The sequence below is a fragment of the Prionailurus viverrinus genome, chromosome B3, assembly GCF_022837055.1.
Source record: "Prionailurus viverrinus isolate Anna chromosome B3, UM_Priviv_1.0, whole genome shotgun sequence".
Taxonomy (NCBI): Eukaryota; Metazoa; Chordata; class Mammalia; order Carnivora; family Felidae; genus Prionailurus; species Prionailurus viverrinus.
Window position 1 is genome coordinate 21,553,414 of NC_062566.1, and position 21,832 is coordinate 21,575,245.

General features: G+C 37.9%; 1 protein-coding gene across 2 annotated transcripts in view; it reads left to right on the plus strand.

Moving 5' to 3' along the window:
* Positions 1-21,832, plus strand: part of GABRA5 (gamma-aminobutyric acid type A receptor subunit alpha5) — a 79,507-nt gene that overhangs the window by 47,676 nt on the left and 9,999 nt on the right. For both annotated transcript variants that reach the window (XM_047864613.1, XM_047864614.1), the window contains exons 5-6: positions 2,596-2,678; positions 21,565-21,708. In XM_047864613.1, coding sequence (XP_047720569.1) covers positions 2,596-2,678; positions 21,565-21,708 — 227 coding nt within the window. The remainder of the gene's footprint in view (positions 1-2,595; positions 2,679-21,564; positions 21,709-21,832) is intronic.

Below are 21,832 nucleotides of genomic sequence, written 5' to 3' on the forward strand. Positions count from 1 at the left end.
GTTAACATTATTTTCTTTTGTGCTGACTGAAGGCTTTCCTCACAGGCTGTGATTGTTAAGTCATAATTTTCTTAATTCTAGTAAGTAAATACTTACCTTATCCACTTCATAGTCTCTAATAATAGTCCTCATACATAGTTTATGCTTGAAGAAGTCCATTGCAGATTACTTATCATGTAAAACAATCTAAAAGTCTAACAATAGCTAGTTTGTTTAGGGGCGCCTGGGTGGCGCAGTCGGTTAAGCGTCCGACTTCAGCCAGGTCACGATCTCGCGGTCCGGGAGTTCGAGCCCCGCGTCGGGCTCTGAGCTGATGGCTCAGAGCCTGGAGCCTGTTTCCGATTCTGTGTCTCCCTCTCTCTCTGCCCCTCCCCCGTTCATGCTCTGTCTCTCTCTGTCCCAAAAATAAATAAACGTTGAAAAAAAAAATAAAAAAAAATAGCTAGTTTAATATATATACATTATTTTATTATTTATTATTATACATAATTGATTTAATATGAAACATATGCATATATATGTATATATGTTATACATACACATATGTATGTGTATATGGAATATATATTATATATGCATAATATGAAATATATTATATATGTACATTTGTATATATGTTATATGTGTATAATATATAGTTATATATTCTATATTTACACACGTACATATAGTCCAGACATCTGCATCTTATAATTATATAGTTCATCTTTCAAAGTAATCATTATGTAGAGATCTTCATGTGGGAAATAACCTGTTCTAATGTTAGATATACAAAAGACAAGAATGAAAGAAAATACATGTACATGTCAAAATTATCTGTACAGGGGCACCCGAATGGCTCAGTAGGGTAAGCATCTGACTTCAGCTCAGGTCATGATCTCACTGTTTGTGAGTTCGAGCCCCACATTGGGCTCTGCACTGACAGCATGGAGCCTGCTTGGAATTTTCTATCTCACTCTCTCTCTGCCCCTCCTACGCCCCCCTCAAAATAAATAAACTTAAAAAAGTTTTTTTAATATATAGAAAAAATTTACCAAGTGAAATTACAAGTGAAATGATACCTACTTGTAGTTTTCTCCTTTAAAATTCTTTTGTATATTTCCATTCCTTCTATGAACATATACCACATATCATTTTAAATACCATCTCCCTGCCTGCATGTCATACTTTGATGATGTGTTCTCATCTATGTGCACTCACACCATCTAAAAGTCACTCCATCTTTGGGGGAATGGCCCCTCAAACCAGAGACAGCAGAGGATTTCTTCTCTTTGATCAGCACAGACCTTTCTTGCACTAACACGTAAATTTGTCTCATTCACAGTATACATACATTGACTTCTTTGTCTGTAATCATTAACTATGAATTAGGTACTTAGAGCAGAAGGCTAATCTGTTTTAACAGGAGGAAGTAGTGAAGGTAAAAATGAATGTTTTTACATTTTTATTCTCACTCTGGGCACAAAGGCAAGATCTGGACTCAATATAAGAGGGAAGGACCAATGGTGCTAATATCTTGTTGAATTATTATTTGTCTAAAAATATAACTATAACATCTGTTTAAAGGTGAATATTTTATATTTTGATTTCATTCTATATAATTTAATTTCATTTTAAATAGTAGAAGAAGAAATTTAAGAAACAGAAGATTAACTCATTAATGAAATTTAGATTCACTATCTAATTAGTAAAGTCTGTAGGGAAATAAAAGCACAACAATATGGCAATTTTGGAATTGTACAGAACCCATTCCTACTTAGTGTGTGGTGGACGTGCTGTCAGGAAGCCACTGCAGTCAGAGGCTTGGGCTTAAATCATTACTCCCTGACTTCATAGCTCTGCATCCTTGTCCTGATCTTTTAATATCTATGCATCACTTTCCTTTCTCGTAAACTTGGATGTTAATAGCAACAAATCTCATAATGCTACTCTGATTAGATGTGTTAATGCAGGTAAGGCACCTATCACAGTGCCTGACATACAACTGGTGGATATGATGTCCATTGCTGTTTGAGTATTGGTGGCAGTCGTAGCAGACAGTAGTATTACTATCTGCAAGACCAGACATGGGTTAAAAACAATTAGGTTGTACCAGAAGATTGCTGTCATGACACAATTCATCTACTCTGTTTCATGTCATCAGTCCAATACACAATAATTGTAACCAGTTTCTGGTCAGAATTTGGACTGAGAATTTATTATACATTTATATTTCTTGAGCTTATAACCTATTTTATAAAATACATATATTTCAACCTTGTCCAAGGAAATGTTTTGATTATTCTGAGTTAGGAATGGGAAACAAACAATAAATCATTTTTAAAGGCACCTGGAATTACTTTACAAGTGGTAATGTATGTATAGACACACGAAGCCACAGAACTGACTAGATTTTATTTAAGCCATATTTTTAAATGATATCCATCTTCAATGCAAACCTATATAATTTGGTGGGTCAGGCAGACAATTTCATAAAAGATGGTAATTAAAATAATGACTGAAGTACTTAATATAGCTCTATGGAACATGGTGGTTGCTCGGTAAATAGCCAGAATTGGTGAGTCATTTAAAAAGTCTTCATCTCTTATTTTTCAGCTTGACTATTTCTGCAGAATGCCCAATGCAACTTGAGGACTTCCCGATGGATGCCCATGCTTGCCCTCTGAAATTTGGCAGCTGTAAGTTATTTTCACAAGTAAGAACCACGGATATACTTTTGGGGTTATTTCCACATTCATTCAGAACTTGGGTTCCATATGTGAATAAACACAATATGGGTGGCAGTCTGCTTGAGAAGACTGGAATGCTGTGGAGTCCTCATACCTTTGTCCTCACAGACTAGTTTTCTTGTCTCTAACAAAGAATTATGTGTCGAGGCACATACCATAAAGAATATGATCCTGGAGAAGTGTTTTCAGGCCCTCACCTGGCAGTTCTTTCTTTCTTTCTTTTTTTTTAAAAAAAAAATTAATGTTTATTTATTTTTGAGAGAGAGACACAGAGCACAAGCAGGGGAGGGGCAGAGAGAAAAGGAGACACAGAATCCAAAGCAGGCTCCATGCTCCGAGCTGTCGGCACAGAGCCTGATGCGGGGCTCAAACCCACAAACCACGAATCATGACCTGAGCTGAAGTCGGACGCTGAACCGACTGAGCCACCAGGCGCTCCTGGCAATTATTTTTACTTCTCAGACTGCAGGTCATATCCTCTAAGGAGCCAACATTCATGACTCAGTTTCCAGTACCCAGCCATGATCTTCACTTCTTAATAGAATATTCCATAAAAGCAATGACACTGTGATGTTCACCCTTACTGCTCACCCTGTACACGTTTTAGGAAACGTGTTTCTTGAACAAATAAGTATTCATTAGGTGAACACCTTTGCAGTCTCTGAAAGTGTGCCTGCAGCCCCATCCTCCCTTCTGAGATGTTGGGAGGCAGGGTTAGAACCAAACTGTTTCCTTCTTTCTTCATGCTATCCATTTGTACTCATGCTATGCGAAGTTTTGATTTTTAAAAGCAGAAGAATGTGTTCCTGGAAATTGATCAGCAGCCTTGTACTAATGTATTACATTTTTAATAATCGATGAACCAACATTGTTACATTATTATTAATTAAGGCCCATAGTTTATGTTAGGGTTCACTCGGTGTTATATATTCTATAGGTTTTGATAAATGTTTCCAACATTATATTATCATATAGAGTAGTTTCACTGCCCTTAGAATCCTTTGTACTCCACCGATTCACCATCCCTTCCCTCAATCCCTAACAAATATTTTTACTGTATCCATATTTTTTTCTTTTCCAGAATGTCATACAGTTCCAGAATGTTCATACATAGTACAAAGCCTTGTCAGATTGCTGCTTTTAGTTAGTAATATGTATTTATGGTTTCTCCATGTTTTTCTTGGCTGAAGAACTAATTTCCTTTTAGTGCTGAGTAATATTCCATTGTATGCTTGTGCCATAATTTATCCATTCACCTACTGAAGGACATCTTGGTTGTTTCCAAGTTTGGGCAATTATGAAGAAAGCTGATAAAAACATCTGTGTGCGGGTTTTTGTGTGGACATACATTTTCAACTCCTTTGGTTAAATATCAAGAAGCACCAATGCTGGATCATATAGTGTGTATATGGTTAGCTGTGTAAGAAATTGACAAATTGCCATTCCCACCAACAAAGAATGAGAGTTCCTTTTGCTCCACATCTTCACCAGCGTATGGTGTTATCAGTATTCTGGATTTTATCCATTCTAATAGGTGTCTAATGGTATCTTGTTTTAATTTACAATATCTTTGTGACATATGATACTAAATGTCTTTTCATATGTTTATTTTCCATCTGTTTATCTCCTTTGGTGAGGTGTGTGCTCAGGGATTTTGCCCATTTTTAATCTGGTTGTTTATTTTCTTATTGTTTAGTTTTAAGAGTTCTTTATATATTTTGTGTACCAGTTCTTTATCAGCTATGTGTTTCATAAATATATTCTCCAAGTCTACAGGTTATCTTCTCATTTTCTTGATAGTATCTTTCACACAGACTTTTTGTTTTGTTTTGTTTTAACTAAATTTTTCTTTCAATGTTTATTTATTTTTGACAGACAGAGACAGAGTTGGGGGGGGCAGGGCAAACAAAGAGAGAGACACAGAATCCGAAGCAGGCTCCAAGCTCTGAGCTGTCAGTACAGAGCCTGACATGGGGCTCGAACCCACAAACCGTGAGATCATGACCTGAGCCGAAATTGGACATTTAACCAACTGAGCCACCCAGTTATCCCCACATAGCAGACATTTTTAATTTAATGAAGTCCAGCTTATTATTTATTTAATGGATCACATCTCTGAGGTTATATCTAAAAACTAAGGTTATCTGGATTTTCTTTGTGTTTTCATCTAGGAGTTTTATAATTTTGAATTTTACATGTAGGTCTGTGATCCATTTTGAGTTAATTTTTGTGAAAGTATAAGGTTTGTATCTAGATACTCATTTTTTTTTCTTTGCATGAGGATGTCTACACCAATTTATTGAAAAGACTATCTTTTATCCACGGTATTGCCTTTGCTCCTTTGTCAAAGATCAGTTGACTGTGTGGGTCTGTTTTTTAGCTTTCAGTTCTGTTCCATTGATCTAGTTGCCTATTATTTTGCCAATACTATACACACTGTCTTGAGTACTGTAGCTTTACAGTAAGTCTTGAAGTTGGGTAGTATCAATTCTCTGATTTTGCTCTTCTTCAGTATTGTACTGGTTATTCCTTTGTCTCTCCACATGAACTTTAGAGTCAGTTTGTCAATATCCACAAAATAACTTGCTGGGATTTTTATTGGGATTGTATTGGATCTACAGATCAAGTAGGGAAAAACTGACATCTTGACATAATTTAGTCCTACTGTTCATGAACATGAAATAACTCCATTTGTTTAGCTCTATTTTGATTTCTTTCATCAGAGTTTTGTAGTTTTCTTTATATAAGCCAGATTGCCTTGGCACCAAAACCAAAGATACTGCAAAAACGACAAAACTTTGGACAAATATCCTTCATGTATAGAGACACAAAGAAATTCTTAACAAAGTATTAGTTCATTGGGTTCAACAACAAAGTGAATAATACACAATGACCAAGACCAAGTAGAGTTTATTCCAGGGATGCAAGACTGAGATATAATCCACTATTTTAACATAATAACGAAGAAAGCTAAGATAATAATATCAATTGAGGCAGGAAAAGCATTTGACAATATTAACACCTATTCATGGTAAAAATTCTCAGAAAACTAGTAATAGATGGGACATCCCAGAATTTGATTAAACACTTCTACAAACAGTCACAATGCAAACGTGTAATTAACATTACAATTAATGTAAAAAAAGACTGAATGGTTTCCTAAGACTGAGAATAAGGCAAGGATGTCTGCTTTTACCACTTTTACCTCAACATAGTGCTGGAAATTCTAGCCTGTGCAAATAAGGCATGAAAAGAAAATAAAGGTGTACAGATTAAAAACAACAACAACAACAAAAGAAAGATAGTTTTGTTTATTTTTTCTTAATCTTTTCACCTTTTGTTTCCTTTTCTTATAATACTGCGTTAGTTAAGACTAATGTTTACAACTTCCTGTCTAGTTGTTTTACACCAATTCTTGAGAAAGAGATAATGAAATCTCCAAATATAAATGTGGATTTGTATGTTTCTGCTTTTAGTTCAATCAGTTTGTGATGTCTTGGTGGCTTGACCATTTATCATAATATAATATCCCTTTCTGTCTCTGGTGATTTTCTTTGCTTTGAACTCAGTCTGATATCCGCATAGACACTCTTGCTTTCTTTTTGAATAATATTTGAGTGGTATTTATTTTTCTTATTTTTACTCTTCAATATTTATATATCATTATGTTAAAATAAGTTTCTTATAGACATCATATAGCCACGTAATATTTTTTAATGACGTGGTCAATCTATGTCTTTTAATTGGTATATTTTCATCATTTACATATAATGTATCTTTTGATATGTTAGGCTGTCATTTTATTTATTTATTTTTGTTTTTTGTTCTTTTTCTCATTTCTCTATTTTCTTTTTTCTGTCTCCCTGTTTGTTAGCTGGACAATTATGATTAGTTGTTTTATTATGATAACATTTTGACTTATAATATTTTATACAGTTCTTCTTCAACTTGTGATGGGATTGCATCTGATAAACCCAGTATAAATTGAAAATATTGTAAATCAAAAATGTATTTATTGTACCTAATCTATAGAACATCATGGCTGAACCTAGTTTACCTTAAATATGCTCAGAATATTTATATTAGCTGACAGTTGGACTAAATCATCTAACATAAAGCCTGTTTTAACAATAAGGTGTTGACTATCTCATGCAATTTATTAAATGCTGTACTAAAAATGAAAAACATGCAAATGGTTGCATGGGCACAGAATTGTTGTAAATATATCAATTGTTTACCCTTGTGATCACATGATTGATTGGGAGCTTTGGTTCACTGCCACAGCCCAGAACAAATATTGCTAACTTGGGAAAAGAGAAAAATTCAAAATTTGAAGTACAGTTGCTACTACATAGCAATAAGTTTGACTCCCCAAAACTTAACTACTAATAGCCTACTGTTGATGAGAAGCTTTACCAATAACCTGAACAGTCGATTAACACACATTTTGTATATTATAGCTATTATATAATATATTCTTACAATAAAGTAAACCAGAGAAATAAAATATTACTAAGAAAATCATGATGAAGAGAAAATACATTCACAGTATTATGCTGTAATTATAAAAAAATATATATCTGTGTATTAGTGGAGCTGGACATTCAAACCCATGTTGTTCAAGAGTTAACTATATACATAACTTATCACAGTCTACTGGTGTCTTCATTTAACCAGATCAAATGAAAAATAAACCTTACATCCGTTTACATGTGCTTACCTTCCCATAATTATAAATACAGTTGCCTTAAAGATGTTGTCTATATATGTCTAGAACCATATCAGAGAGTTTTATAATTTTTATTTGAACCATCATACTTAATTTTACAAACCCAAGACAAGAAGGAAATTCTATTGTATTTACTCATATTTTTACTTACTGTGTTCTTTTTTTATTCTCAGTGTTCCAAGATTTCTTCTTTATAACTAAGTTGTTTTATAATAAAATAATAACAAAATATTTTATAATAAAACTTATTTATAACTAGCAAACTGTCTTTAGGTATTTTTTGGGCAATAAATTATCTTTGTTTTTTGGTTTTTTTTCATTTGAAGAGGTTTGATTTTTCCCTTCATACCTGATGGATATTTTCATAGGATTCTGTACTGATAGTTCTTTTGGCACTTGAAAGATGTGCTCTTTTATGCTTGCTTCCTTGTTTTCTAATAAGAAATCTGATGCCATTCAAATTATTTTTTGCTTGTAGGTAGGATGTCATTTTTCTCTGGTTACTTTCAAGACTATTTTCTTTGCCTTTAGTTTTTAGAAATTTAACTATGCATTGGTGTAGATTTCTTTGAGTTTATTCTGCCTGGGCCTTGCTAAGCTTCTTGAATCTATAGATTTTTATGAAATTTAGAAGTTTGAGCAGTTATTTCTTTGAATACTTTTTCTGCTCCATCATCTTTCTCTTCTCATTTCCTGATTTCAATGACATGAATATTAGATTTTTTTATATATCCCCATAAGTTTTGAGGCTCTTTCATTTTCTCCTATTTTCTCCCTGTTTCTCACATTATTTAATTTCTGTTGTTTTATCTTTGAGTTTACTAACTCTTTCCTTTCTTTCCTCCATCCTTTTTATTTACTCATGTATCGAACTTTTTATTACAGTTATTGTATTTTTCACTTCTGTGAAGGTTAATTTGTGTGTCAACTTGACTGGGCGATGACATGCCCAGATTTTTGGTCAAACATTATTCTGGGGGATGTCTGTTAGGATGTTTTTGGAAATGATTAACATTTAAATTAATAGACTGAGTGAAGCAGATTGCCTTTTCTAATGCGGGCGGATGTCATTCAACTAGTTGAAGTCTTGAACAGAACAAAATGTTTGGCCTTCCAATGATATGGGGAAAGTCCTCCTGCCTGACTGGCTTAATCAGGACCACTGGCCTTTTCCTGCCTTGTACTCAACCTGAAACACCAGCTCTTTCTAAGCTTCTTGGGCTCCCAGTCTGAGATGCATAAGGCAAGAATAAAGCCACAGAACTCACTACTGGGTCATCTCTTGAGTACCAAGATCCCAAGACCTGTCTGCCTTATTCTTTCTACCTTTCAGATTCTTCCTATATTTTATGTCATATCCAGATTTTCTAGTTATATTTAGTGAGAGGAATAGGGGAAAACACATCTCCATTCTCCTGGAAGCAGAAGTCCCCTTGCATGTATTTTTATTATTATTTATATTTCCTAGGGTTTACTGAACTTCTTGAATTTCTAAATTTGTTTTTCACCAAATTTGAGGAATTTTGGCCATTATCTCTTCTAATATTTTTCTCTCCCATCCTTCTTTTTCCATCTGGAGTCTAATCTAATTAATTTTTAATGTTTGTTTATTTATTTATTTATTTATTTATTTATTTTGAGGTAGAGAGCATAAGCAGTGTAGGAGGAGAGGAAGAATCCCAAGCAGGCTCTGTGCTGACAGCATAGTCAAAATCAAGAGTGGAACACTTGGGGATCCTGGGTGACTCAGTGGGTTAAATGTCTGACTTTGGCTTAGTTCCTGATCTCAGGGCTCATGAGTTTCAGCCCTGCCTTGGCTCTGTGCTGACAGCTCGGAGCCTGGAGCCTGCTTTGGATTCTTTTTCTCTGTCTCTCTCTCTGCCCCTCCCCCACCTCTGAAAAATAAATATTAAAAAAAAAAAAGAGTTGGATGCTTAACCGACTGAGCCACCCAGGCACCCCTCTTTATTCTTTATATTGGATAATTTTTATCACTCTGTCTTCAAGTTTACTGACTTATGTCATTTCAATCTGTGACTAAATTCATACAAAAAAAATTTATTTAGTGTATTTGTCAGTTTTAGAGTTTGTATATGTTTCTTTAAAATAATTTCAATGCCTCTGCTAAGACTTACTCTTAGTTTTTCATTACATTTTTTCATTACAAACCATTACATTTTTTTCCTTTACACTCTTAAGCATAGCCATTTAATCTGCTTTAAAATCCTTATATGCTAAATCCAGGATCTGAATCCTCTTAGGAGCATTCCATATTGATTGTATTTTCTCTTGAGTCTGGGTCACTTTTTTGTGTTTCTTTTACATTTAATATATATTTTTAATTCTTTCCTGGCTATCTCAGTGTTGTATTGCAGAGGCTGGATTCTGTTAAATTTAGAGTGTCATTTTTTTTTTCTTTTTTAGTTAATTAACTTGGCCAAAGGAAAACTCCAAACACTGTCTTTCCTATAGTAGGCAACAGATGAAATGTCAGATGGTTCTTCTACCTTAGTTGGGCTGGTAGGATTATGCTCCATGTATGTATAATTCAGGGTAAGTATACATATCTGGGTAGAATTTACATACATCCATTACATCAAATTTGTGATTTCTTCTCCGTGGCTCTTTCCTTTCTAGGATTTTACACGTCATTTTTCAGATGTGCTATTCTGATAGTCTACTTTTCCTTTGGTTCTTCGAGCCAGGAAGACCAAAGGAATCCATCCAAGCTTTAGCCACTTCACAGCTCTGACTCAAAGCTTTTTAAGTAGAAAGGCATTCCCTTCCTCTGAGCCAACTCCCTCCAGTCTTTTCCTCTATTTGTTCACTCTCCAGTGCGCTTCAGGGAGTTCTCTTTTACATGGTGTTAATAGTAACAACTATTAACAATCACTTTGCTGTTACTGGCAGGGGAAGTTTGTTTGATTCCAGGGGTTTCCTTTTGCATTACTTCTATCATTTCAAACAGGTTTTTGGAATTAGGAAATGTGTATGTGTGTGATGAGCCAAAAGTTGGGTTGGATGAAAATATTTTTTTTTTCAAACTATGACCTTTAAATGCCAAGGAGAGATTCAACACACATTTATTTGGGAGAAGCAGCATAATGGAAAGCAACTTTCACCAGGATTTATTTAAATAATATGTTGCCATGTGGAGGCTGTGCACATCAGTGCTTGAGATGAAACCTTCAGAAGATCCTGAGGCATCTTATTTGGGAACCACTGATTCATGTCCCTGAAGGAAAATAAATTGTTCATGTCCCCAAAAGGAAAATGAGTTGTATAATGTAAAATTAGACCCCTCTTTGCATGTGAAAATTATGCTCTTTATTTGATCAAAGGCAAAACACTAAAAGTGAAATTGTCATTTTTTTCATCATTAATTAAATAAGATCAAGTTAATGGATATAATGACAATGGTTTACAGGATAGGCAGCACAAGAGCAAATTTTGGTTAAAGAAAATATGTGACCCTCTAAATCATTCTTCACTAAAATATCTCGTATTCAACAGTCAACCAACTATAGTTAAGTCATTTATTACATTCAGTGATAAAATACACATCTGATAGGATCTCATCACTTCTATAATCAGTGATACCAAATGGGCTCAGTTTGTGTGTGTGTGTGTGTGTGTGTGTGTGTGTATTTTGAACTCAGGAGAGAGCCCCAAACAAATATAAACATTCTTGAGATTTTGAACTCTCATGATAAATTTATTTTTTTTATCTGCCTGATATTTTGAAGATTGGTTTGATTTAGATGTTGATTGTTTCTGTATATCTGCTATTAATATCATTGCTATCAGGGGCACCTGGGTGGCTCAGTCTGTTAAGTGTCCAACTTCAGCTCAGGTCATGATCTCGGGGTCCATTGAGTTCGAGCCCTGCATTGGGCTCTGTGCTGATAGCTCAGAGCCTGGAGCCTGTTTCAGAATCTGTGTCTCCCTCTCTCTCTGACCCTCCCCCATTCATGCTCTGTCTCTCCCTGTCTCAAAAATGAATAAACGTTAAAAAAATTTTAATATCATTGCTATCAGATTCAAAGTGATTTAAAGGATTTTCTTCATACATCATGTTTATATACAGTTGCCCAAGAAATGAAAAACTGCACAAACTTTACCTTTCCTCAGCTTATATGGTTTCAGCTCAGGATATAATAATTTTAACAGAAGAAATGTTATTTAATTAAGTGTGTCTCTTACTTGTCTTTCATCTTTTTGATTTACTAAAAATAGCTGCTTGGCCAAGTAGTTCCCTCATTCCATGGGCATCTGAGCACAGTGCAGAGGCTAAATGTGATAGTATAATGAGTTTCAAATTACCCAATCCAACAGTTCTCTGCTATTAGGAGACAAAGGAATGCAAATAGGTGTCATTATTCTAATGAGCCACATGCTCTGGCTTCTCTAATGCAGGACTGAATTAACAGACATTTCTGTTATTGCTATCTCTACTCTCAAGAATTCAAACAAATGTTGAAATTAGCCCTAGTTTACAAAGGGATCTTTCCTAGTCCACAAAGAAATTCCTTAAAGATAATGGCATGGCTTATATTTGGAAGCAAGTGCTTAAATCAAGATTTTTTAGGAATTAAAAAAAAAGTTTATTTTTTGTTTATTTTATTTGTAGAATGATGCATTAAATAGTAAATTAAGCCATGAAACAACATCTGGATTCATGAAAATATATGCTAAATTAGATGTGGATGCCTGTTTGGTAAACATCCAGTGGAGAGAATTTCACAAAATTAGGGTAAATCTCACTGTAGTAAGCTATTAGTTCATTCAAACATGTGGAATTATGACACTGTTAACCGCATTCATCATGCCCAGCAACTCAGCATGAGTGTAGGTGATCTAGAACACAGGTTTCAAAGTGTCTAATCTGCATTTTAGTCTGTGAGGTCTGAGAAACACATTGAAGTTCTGTCTGTGTTGTGTCTTAGATGCACTAGTTAACTGTGATTACTATTTAACAGCTACACTGGGTGTGTTCTCATGCTAGATGCAGTGAGAATCACAGAAGCATAAGTTCTGCTCCCAAGGAGTTAATGGACACATTACATAATAAGGTTAAATACCCCTGTACAGCTGAAAGCCACTTGGAATTCAGATGGGGAAACTCATCATGGGGATGATATTTTATTTTATTTTTATTTATATATATTTTTTATGGGGATGATATTTTAAACTGAACCTGGAAGGATTTGAATAAGAGGGTAACAGAAATAAGGACAAAGCACAAATGACTGGGGGTCACTTAGTAGAGGTGATGAACACCTCTTTTGGGCAAATGACAGGATGGCATAACCATTCAAATATGAAAGTGTAAAAGCAGTAGGCAGAGTGGGAGAGGTTTGTGGAGCAAGGGGAGGATGTGCTGGGCTCACTACTAGGTAGGTGACACCAAGAGCTAGGAATTGGCCTGAAGCACTAGAGACACTGAGAGTTGAGAACAGCGTGGTGACCAGATGTGACAAGGGTGTTGGCCAGATGTGATCCAGGATCAAAGGGGGACATGAGTCAAGGGTGGCATCGTGATTTTAAGACTATGTGACTTTGGAAATCTATTTTCCCTAAGGAAATTGAAAGTGATTGGAAGGAACTGCTGGTTTCAGTTAAAAAAGCTGATTGGTTTATGAAGTGATGGGAAATTACATGAAGGGATTTCTTTCTAATGTTACTTCTAGGCTTTTGCTCTGCTTCTCACTCCTTTTCACAAGGGGAGGGTCTTTTCTGCTGGGTGGTGACCGGCCTTAGTCCTTCTTTCCTGATTGGTTCCCATTTAAGTCCATGGACACAGACAGTGTAGTCTTTTTGACTCTCTCTGTTAGACCAGGCAGCAGTGACCATACATAATTTTACAGACTGGATTGTGGAGTGGTTATGGGCCATTTGATTAGCAATCCTCAACCATCCACTGTAATTTCTTTGGTAACAGGGCAGAAATGTTATCTGCTCATCTCCATCTGCAGATAGCTACCCTTATGTCTCAATTGATTCTAGGCAAGGAAAAAGGCATAGGTAACTTTTACCTACTGAATTCAAAGCAGAGATATTGGTATTTAGTAGGCCATTAGATATAATGTATCTACATACATTTATATCTTATGAAGTTTGTAATATAAATTATGCAATTGATGGGTCAAGTGTTGACTTGAATTTCAGCACAGAATACTGAGGCTCAAGGAGGTTGAGGACCCTGCAGAAGGTTGTACAAGTGATGGTTAGTGAGGTCTCCTTAGGCAGTTATTCTGCTCATTGCCACCTTCCATTTCAGAAGAGAGAGGAGGGCTGAGGACATGGCTGTCAGAGAACTTAAATTCTGTATGTTTTCAAATTACCAAAATTTGGCTCATTGGGTACATACTAATCTGCATTTCTTCTAACATCATAGGCAATGAATGCACAAGGTAAAATGGATTTCCTGTCTGGTTATTGGCAGTTCCTGGGTTCCCAAGTGTCCATGCAACCTATCAGATGAGGCTAACCAATGGTCTTCACACATTGGGTTTGCTTTGACTGACAGTTAAAAAGTCAATTTAGGTTTGAAGATCTTTTCAAAGTTTGAAGTTTGGATCTGACACAAACCAAAATTCTTCCCAATATATGGGTATGTTTCTAATATTTATTAAGCAACCTACTGTGTTAGGAATATGCTAAATGTCTAACATTGATGAATATACTTTGCCCTCACAGTGGCCCTAGGATATGGGAGTTATTTTCCCTAACTTACAGATGCGGAAATAGAGGTTTAGAGCATATATTGGCTGTTGAAGTTCAGAGTCACACTGCTGTATTTCTTTCATAGTTTAGCAAACACTCATTGCTTTTGAAAGTCCTTATAAATAAGGGTTAAAAGTGACATCTCTACCTTCTAATCAGGATTTGCAAAGCTAGACCTGGATAAACAGAAAGTGTCAACCCAGGAAAAGGAGCCACTCAGAAAGCAGTGATGAATTCCCAAGTCAGTTAAGAGTGAAAGTATTTAAAACCTTCCTGCCTTGCTATGCTGATATGTGGTTGACAGGAGGCGAGTATTATGTTTCTGGAGCTCTAACTCATAACAAATGATAGCACAACAAACCTGATTGCCTCATTTACTGTTGTGCGTGGCTAAAAGATGGAATGCCATGCAGCTAACACAAAGAGAATAATTTAGTGCTAAATACCCAGGGTGAAATGCACATGAGTGTCATTTATTCTCACCCTTAATCTGATGAAGAGAGAAGAACTTAGCAATACTGAACTGAAATGACAGAGGCCACACTGGCTCTTGTTGTTATTATTAATGCTATTAACATTATCAATATCAATAGGCTATTTAATACTTGAATAGGCTATTTAATATTTGAAAAGCAAGATGTTATGAATTATTAGTTTGCCTTATAAGATACACTCACATATCACTTTGTGATTTCAAGTAACTTTTATATAGTTAACAATTATTATTTTATTGGGTCTTTATTCTAAATATTATTATACACACACACACACACACACACTCACCAAAAATGGAGAAAGAGGCTGAGACATTATATGCCCAACAAGCCTGCATGTATCAGAGTTAGTCTTGTGCCCAGCCAGTGATCCCTGCAGCATAGATGTGGTTCCCTGCTCAACATGCCACTTAGCCTCAGAGCTCAAGGAGAGCCATCTGCAACTGTGTGCCATCTCCAATACCACTGTAGAAAGTAATTCCCAGCACTGCAGTCAAGAGAGCAGATGGGGTGGGGTCTGTGCCTTCCATAGGCCTGTACCAGTCTTCACACCCACCTCAGTGCTTCCTCCACCACCCCAGGACTCCAATCTGTGACCTAACTCCAGGCCACCAGAAAGGACACTTGCACCTCTAGACCTCTACCACTTTTCAGAATGCTCCATGTGTCCTGATGTCTTCTCTCTCCTGCCTCTTATATGCTCTTCACCTCCTTTCCCTTCTTTCTTGAGCAGATTTGGCACCAAGTAAGCAGTTCCATGGGGAAAACATTGTTTCCTGTGTTCTGTACTCTTTTTAGACACGTCTGTGTCCCCAGATGTTCCTAACTCTCAGAACTGACCTTGGTCACTCCAACCTATTGCCTTGAGATTTGAGTTCCCTTATTGAGCTTTAGGATTAACATTTTCTGATCTACTCACATTTCCCAAGGGTTGCGGGGATCCCCTTCTCTTGACCAGAGGTCAGACTTACATCTCCCCTATGGATTGGGAAATGGAATGAGGAGTTGTTAATGGGACATCTGTAGCACTTCTCACTAGAGTTGTAGTCAGAGGGAGGCCAGCTTCACAGGCAGCAGCTCTCCCCATTGTGAGGTGGATGAACTGAGAAAAAGATACACAGCGGGTGTATAAGATGATAGAAACAGAAGCTTCCTGAGCCAGTCTGGGGACAGTAAGAAGCCAGGGGATATAGTTTCATACCATCTACTGTCTGCTCCACACTCACAGCCTTGACCAGAATCCAGCAGGGCTGCTCTGCTTAAGTCCATGTCTGAGTGCCACAGCTCTTTAATAGTTAGGATCCTATAACATTTACAAAGTAGGAGGGAGATAGAAATCTCACTGTCATTTAGGTAGAATGCAGGGAGCCCTCACAGTCTTATTAGCACATGCACAGTGGTGCCTATGACCAGACATTTGGAAAGCAGCTTGCCAAGGTAGAGGCATCATCAGCCCCCACATTCATCTCTCCAGAGAGAGAGCCACCCATCTCCCCAGGAGAGAAGGGAAATTACAACAGTATGTACTTGTGTCAGGGAAGCTTTAATGTGAAAAATATAGTTACATATTACCTAAAACTTGAAAATGAAGGTATGTTAATTTAAAAAAAAGGCAAGGATACCACTCAACGTTTACCTGCAATGTGAGTGAAGTCTAGCATCCATGATATTTCATTAACTGTTATAATGGAGTCTACTCTGTTTACTTCCATTTCAAATCATTAGTATGCAGATAAATCACAGAGTCATCACTCATTTTAATGGTTCTGACCCCACCCTTGCTTAGCAACTTTCTGGTAAGTTGGCTTATCACTTGCCCTTTGCTCAAGGACAGAGTACACTGGTTACTGAAAAAGAATATTGAGTATCACACATCTAGGAGGAGACATCCAGCAAAAAGATAGAGAATGAGGGGTGCCTGTGTGACTCAGTCAGTTAAGCATCCAACTCTTGATTTTGGCTCAGGTCATGACTGGATGGGTTCATGAGTTTGAGCTCTGTGTTGGGCTCTGCCCAATAGCACAGAGTCTGCTTTTTCTCTCTCTCTATCCCTCCCCTGTGCATGCATGCATGTGCTCTCTCTCTCCTTCTCTCAAAATAAATAAACTTTTTAAAAAGATAGAGAATGATACAAACTTATTAAAAATATTTCAATATAGAAAACTTTTGGGTAGGCCTCAGCCTATATCAATAGTGATGCTATCACTTAGGATGCCTGGGCACTTTCCTGGCCATATTACTCATAGTGAAACCCTACAGACATTTCTCTTAGTGGAGCCAGTGCTGTAGTGGTACCAACTCTTGTGGTTCTCATTATGATTGCAAGATTAATCTCAGCAATAGTCATCAGGGAACTTTGAAAAAACATTTATTACTCACAAGTCCTAGAAGGTACACAGCACACCTGGGGGCATATGGCAAGGTCACAGGTAGAGAGAGGGAAAGAGGGAGCACAGAACCAGAGTTTTCCTTTATTTGGGTCTAGGTTGGGGTGCCTAGGGTTTGGCAAGTTCATTCTTTATTGTCAAATTTAAACCATAAGAGCAAGAATTAGGGCAAAGGAAGGGAAAAGTGGGGTGACTCAAGTGGTCAGCAATCTAGGTCACACTGGGCTTTCTAAAAGGGGAATATCATGGGTGGGGTGGCCTGGCTCTTTATTTAGTTGTGTAGCTAGCAGTATGTTCTAGAAGGCTGCCATGAAGTAGATGCCTCAGCAATCAAAAGCTTAACATCAGGTGCTTGTCTTACAATTAAAAAAAAAAAAAAAACAAACTTATTGTCAAGCACTTTCACTACAAAGACCTAAATACATGGAGAGACACATCATGTCCATAATTAAAAAAAATACAATACCAAAAGATGTCATGTCTCCCCAGTCTATAATATATACATCCAGCTCAGTTCCAGTATAAATCTCATCAGAGTATTTTTATGGAAGCCTAAGCCAATTCCAACATGTGTATGGGTGAGCAGAGGAATAAGCAGGGGCCCCTGGAGAAGAAAAGAGGGGTATGTTACCCTTCCAGTTATTGGGGTCTTTTAAAGCAGGACAGGAAAAGAGAGCTTAGCAGAGGACCCAGCAAAGAGAAAACCAGTGCATGACAGAAACCTTACTTGGCAGAGCAAACCCTGAAAGTGAGTGGCTGGGAGAGACGGCTTAATAATTTTGGTGGCAACACAGAAAATCACATGGAGAAAATGCCATTGGATTCTTCTGTGTGGAAAATATATACAGAAGTCAACTTCTAGTAAGGCCCAAATGGTGAAAGACAATGTGTTAAAACTTTGATAATGCACATGTAATATAGTGGCACCTCAGAACAGCAAGGGCCTCTGAAATAAGATGCAGAAAAATGAAAAGACTGATAAATTTGACAAACATTAATTTTATCAAAAATTAAAAAAAAGAACACAGTGAAATAGCCAAAAATTTGAAGATATTTGCAATACATAGAATGAAAAGTGTCAGAATATGTAAAGGAAATATGAGTCAAAACATGAACAGATTTCACAAAGAAGACATAGGCAAAGCCCAAAAACAAAACAAAACAAAACAAAACAAAACAAAACAAAAACCAACTTTGTTTACTGACTTCTGCTTCTGTCCAGGAAGTAAAACTACAAAGCACATAGTGCAATGGTTATCATAAAATTCAGAATGCCAGTTTGTAGGGAGGATGTGAGTTTTCAGTGTGTCATGCACAGGGAGTCGTGAAGCTTCTTCTGTTTTCCTCTGTATTATGCTGAGTGCAACATACATGCTGATTTCATTATTTTTCAACTGTATGGATACTCTTTTGCACATAAATAAGAATAAAGGTAGTGATGTGCATTAGCAAAGAAACTTCTATGCTTTTTAGTAGAACTCTTGATCATTCCAGAGCCCATTCTTCTGACTTCTACCTGTTAAGATCACTGATCCAAATGCATAGTTTTGTTGGCCTGATCTAATAGAATTGCTGCTCCAGGGGATCCTTCACAGTGCAGTGGGCTTACTCAGCTTGGAGTAGAGTCGCAGAGCATGCTGTCATACTGAGGGATGGCTCCCCTGCCAGCAGTGTCATCAGACCTCTGCAGTTCATCCCTCATCTCCTGAGACATCTACAGATTTCTCATCTCTATGGGTACATGGTTCCTTTCAAACGTGCTTGAGGGTCATGCTCTGCTTAAGCAGCTGGGAGCAAAGCAGACCTCTTTGTTCAAAAGGTGTCAAAGTGGTTGGATGTGGCATCTATTCAAGATTCATGGGCCTGATCATGGGACAGGTATGCTGGCTTACCTCCAGGGGCCTCAAGAGACAACTGGAACAAATGAGCCTGTCAGTTCTTCAAAGCCAGCTGCTCTTATGTAACTGCTTTTGCCATGGTGGCCAGATCCTGCTAGGTCCTGTGACCACTCCTGATCCATCATCTGAAGTCTGTGACACAGGTCTCCTGGACAGCACATTCCCTGTGCCCTCCCACCATAGTGCCTGCTGCTCCGGTGGCTTTGCTGTTTCCCCCTCACCTTCTCATATTCTGCACGCTGCAGCATGCTAGGAAGTCATTTACCACCCTTTTTTAGCCACCAACACTACTCAGGTGATCTCATCAGCCCAGGCTTCAGTTGACATCCATATGCTAGCAACTGGAGAGATCCCATGTTAACTCGGTACCATTCCCATGAACTAACTTATATAGCCAGCTGCTCCCTCAGGATCCCCAAGTAAACCCCTTGTAGGTATCATTTCTGATACATTGTACCTGCACTGCTCCTATTTCACCAGAAGCCAGGTCCTTCCAGAATCTTTGCCATCCTAAGTGCAAATGAACTGTCCAGATGTCCAGCCTGGCCACCTTCTTCCTGTCACAGGTTACATGATTCATTGGCAACTGGACAAATCTTCCCTTTAACATGTATCCCTAATTTCTCCTCTTTTTGCCATTGCCCACCACTGTCGTATTCCACCTGGATTTTTTTTAATGTTTATTTATTTCTAAAAGAGAGAGGGGAGGGCCAGAGAGAGAGAACAACACAGAGGATCTGAAGCAGGCTCAGTGCTGTCAGCACAGAGCCTGATGTGGGGCTCGATCTCATGAACCATGAGATCATGACTTGAGCCTAAATTAAGAGTTGGACGCTTAACTGACTGAACCACCCAGGTGCCCTTTCACCTGGATTATTTCAATGTTGCCTTAGGCAGTCTCCTATTTCCGTCTGGTTCTCACCGGCATTCTATTCTTCCATCTCAACCAGACAGATCATTTTAAAGCATAAGTTATAATATGTCACTTATTTGCTTAATCCCCCATCCCTACCTCCATGTCTTCTGATTAGCTCACAGCAAAAGCTATAAAATATCCTCGAGACACTGTTTTATCTTATGTTTTCCTCTTCCCTCTGCCCTCTTCCCTGTCCAGCCACACTGCCTGCCTGGCTTCTCCTCAGGTATTGCAGGCATGCTCCTGCTTCAGGACCTTTATAGCATCCATTCCTGGGATGCTAACAGCCTTGTGGGCAGCTCCTGAACATCTCTTGGGTCTCCTAAGTGAGGTCTTCCTAGAGAAGCTCACTTAAAATTGTACCTTTTCCCTCTTCATAACTTGTAGCTCTCCATAGCAATTACTCACCTGTTGTATGTTTTATGTGTATTTTTCTCCCTCCTCTGGGAGAGAGCCTCTGTTCTCCATCTAACTGTTCTAGTTTCCTATTGCTGCATGACAGGTTATTACAAAGTTAGCAGTTTAAATCAATATGTAACTAACCTTACTGTGGTAATCATTGTACAATTTATACATCTATCAAGTTATTACAATGTATATTTTAAATTTAAACAATGCTACATGTCAATTATATCTCAATAAAGTTGGAAAAAAAGAAAAAAGAAAAACCACCTTTATTGTCTTATAGTTTCATAGGTCAGAATACAGTGTGTTTGCCTGATGTCTCTGTGCTGGGTCCCACAGGCTAGAATTATAGTGTCAATAGTGCTGACAGTAGCAGGGCTACTTCCAGCTTCATTCAGGTTGTTGGCAGGATTCAGTTCTGCATGGCTGTAGGTTGGAAGTCCCTGTTTCCTGCTTGCTGTCACCTGGGGGGTCATTCTTACCCTCTAGAACCTGCCACGGCCCCTTCCTCCATCTTCAAAGCCAACAATGACAGCCAAGTACTTTCTTCATGCTTCAAATATCTCTGAGACGGATTTCTGACTGGCTCCAGCTGGAGAAAGTTCTCTGTTTTTAAGGGCTCAAGTGATTATATTGGGTGCACTGGGTTAATCCAGGATAATCTTCTGATTTAAAGGCCCATAGCCTTAACTCCATCTGCACAGTGCTCTTTGCCATATAAAGTAACATTCATAGGCATGACACCAACGCAGGTCATATCTACCATGCCACCCTCCCACCAGGACAGTGTCAGACAAGACAATAAGTACCAGTTGCAAAGTGGAACCTTTATCATAGCTGATGCACTCAGGTGCTCCTCCACGTGCTCTACGAATTTGGTCATTATGGAGCTTGTATCATGATAGCAGGAGCCCTAAGAAGTAGCTACTGTAACCATCCCATTTTACAGATGGAAGAACTGAGGCACAGACCATAAGTTACTTGCTCAACACCACAGAGCTGGGAGAGCCCCCGGCACTGTAGTCTCAGCCCATGTGATAGCGTACCCTAAAGAGCAAATACATACTGGGAAACAGGCACTGATTGCTGACCACTCAGATCTCTAGAAATGAGAAGGCCCTACCTGAACAGTGGCGGCATCTGCCTTGGTTTGACCACCTGTGCAGTCTTCAGGTCCTTTAACTTTCCAACCATCTCTCTTGCTACTTTTATAGACATTGTTGGTTGTGCCAGGCTGAAAATAATTCCATGTTTATACCACCTTCTGCGCTCCAATACAGATGCATATCCTAATTCCGAAGTTGTCTATGTGTGGACTAATGGAACCACTAAGTCAGTGGTGGTGGCAGAAGATGGCTCCAGGTTGAACCAGTACCACTTGATGGGGCAGACAGTAGGCACTGAGAACATCAGCACCAGCACAGGTGAGACCAAGTGCACATAGAATGTCACACCCTGGGAGAGCTCAGTGTTCCTGTACCATGCTGGGGGTGGGGGGAGGGGGCATGCCTCCTAGGAACACCTGAGTTCTACTTAGCAAGCTGGGGC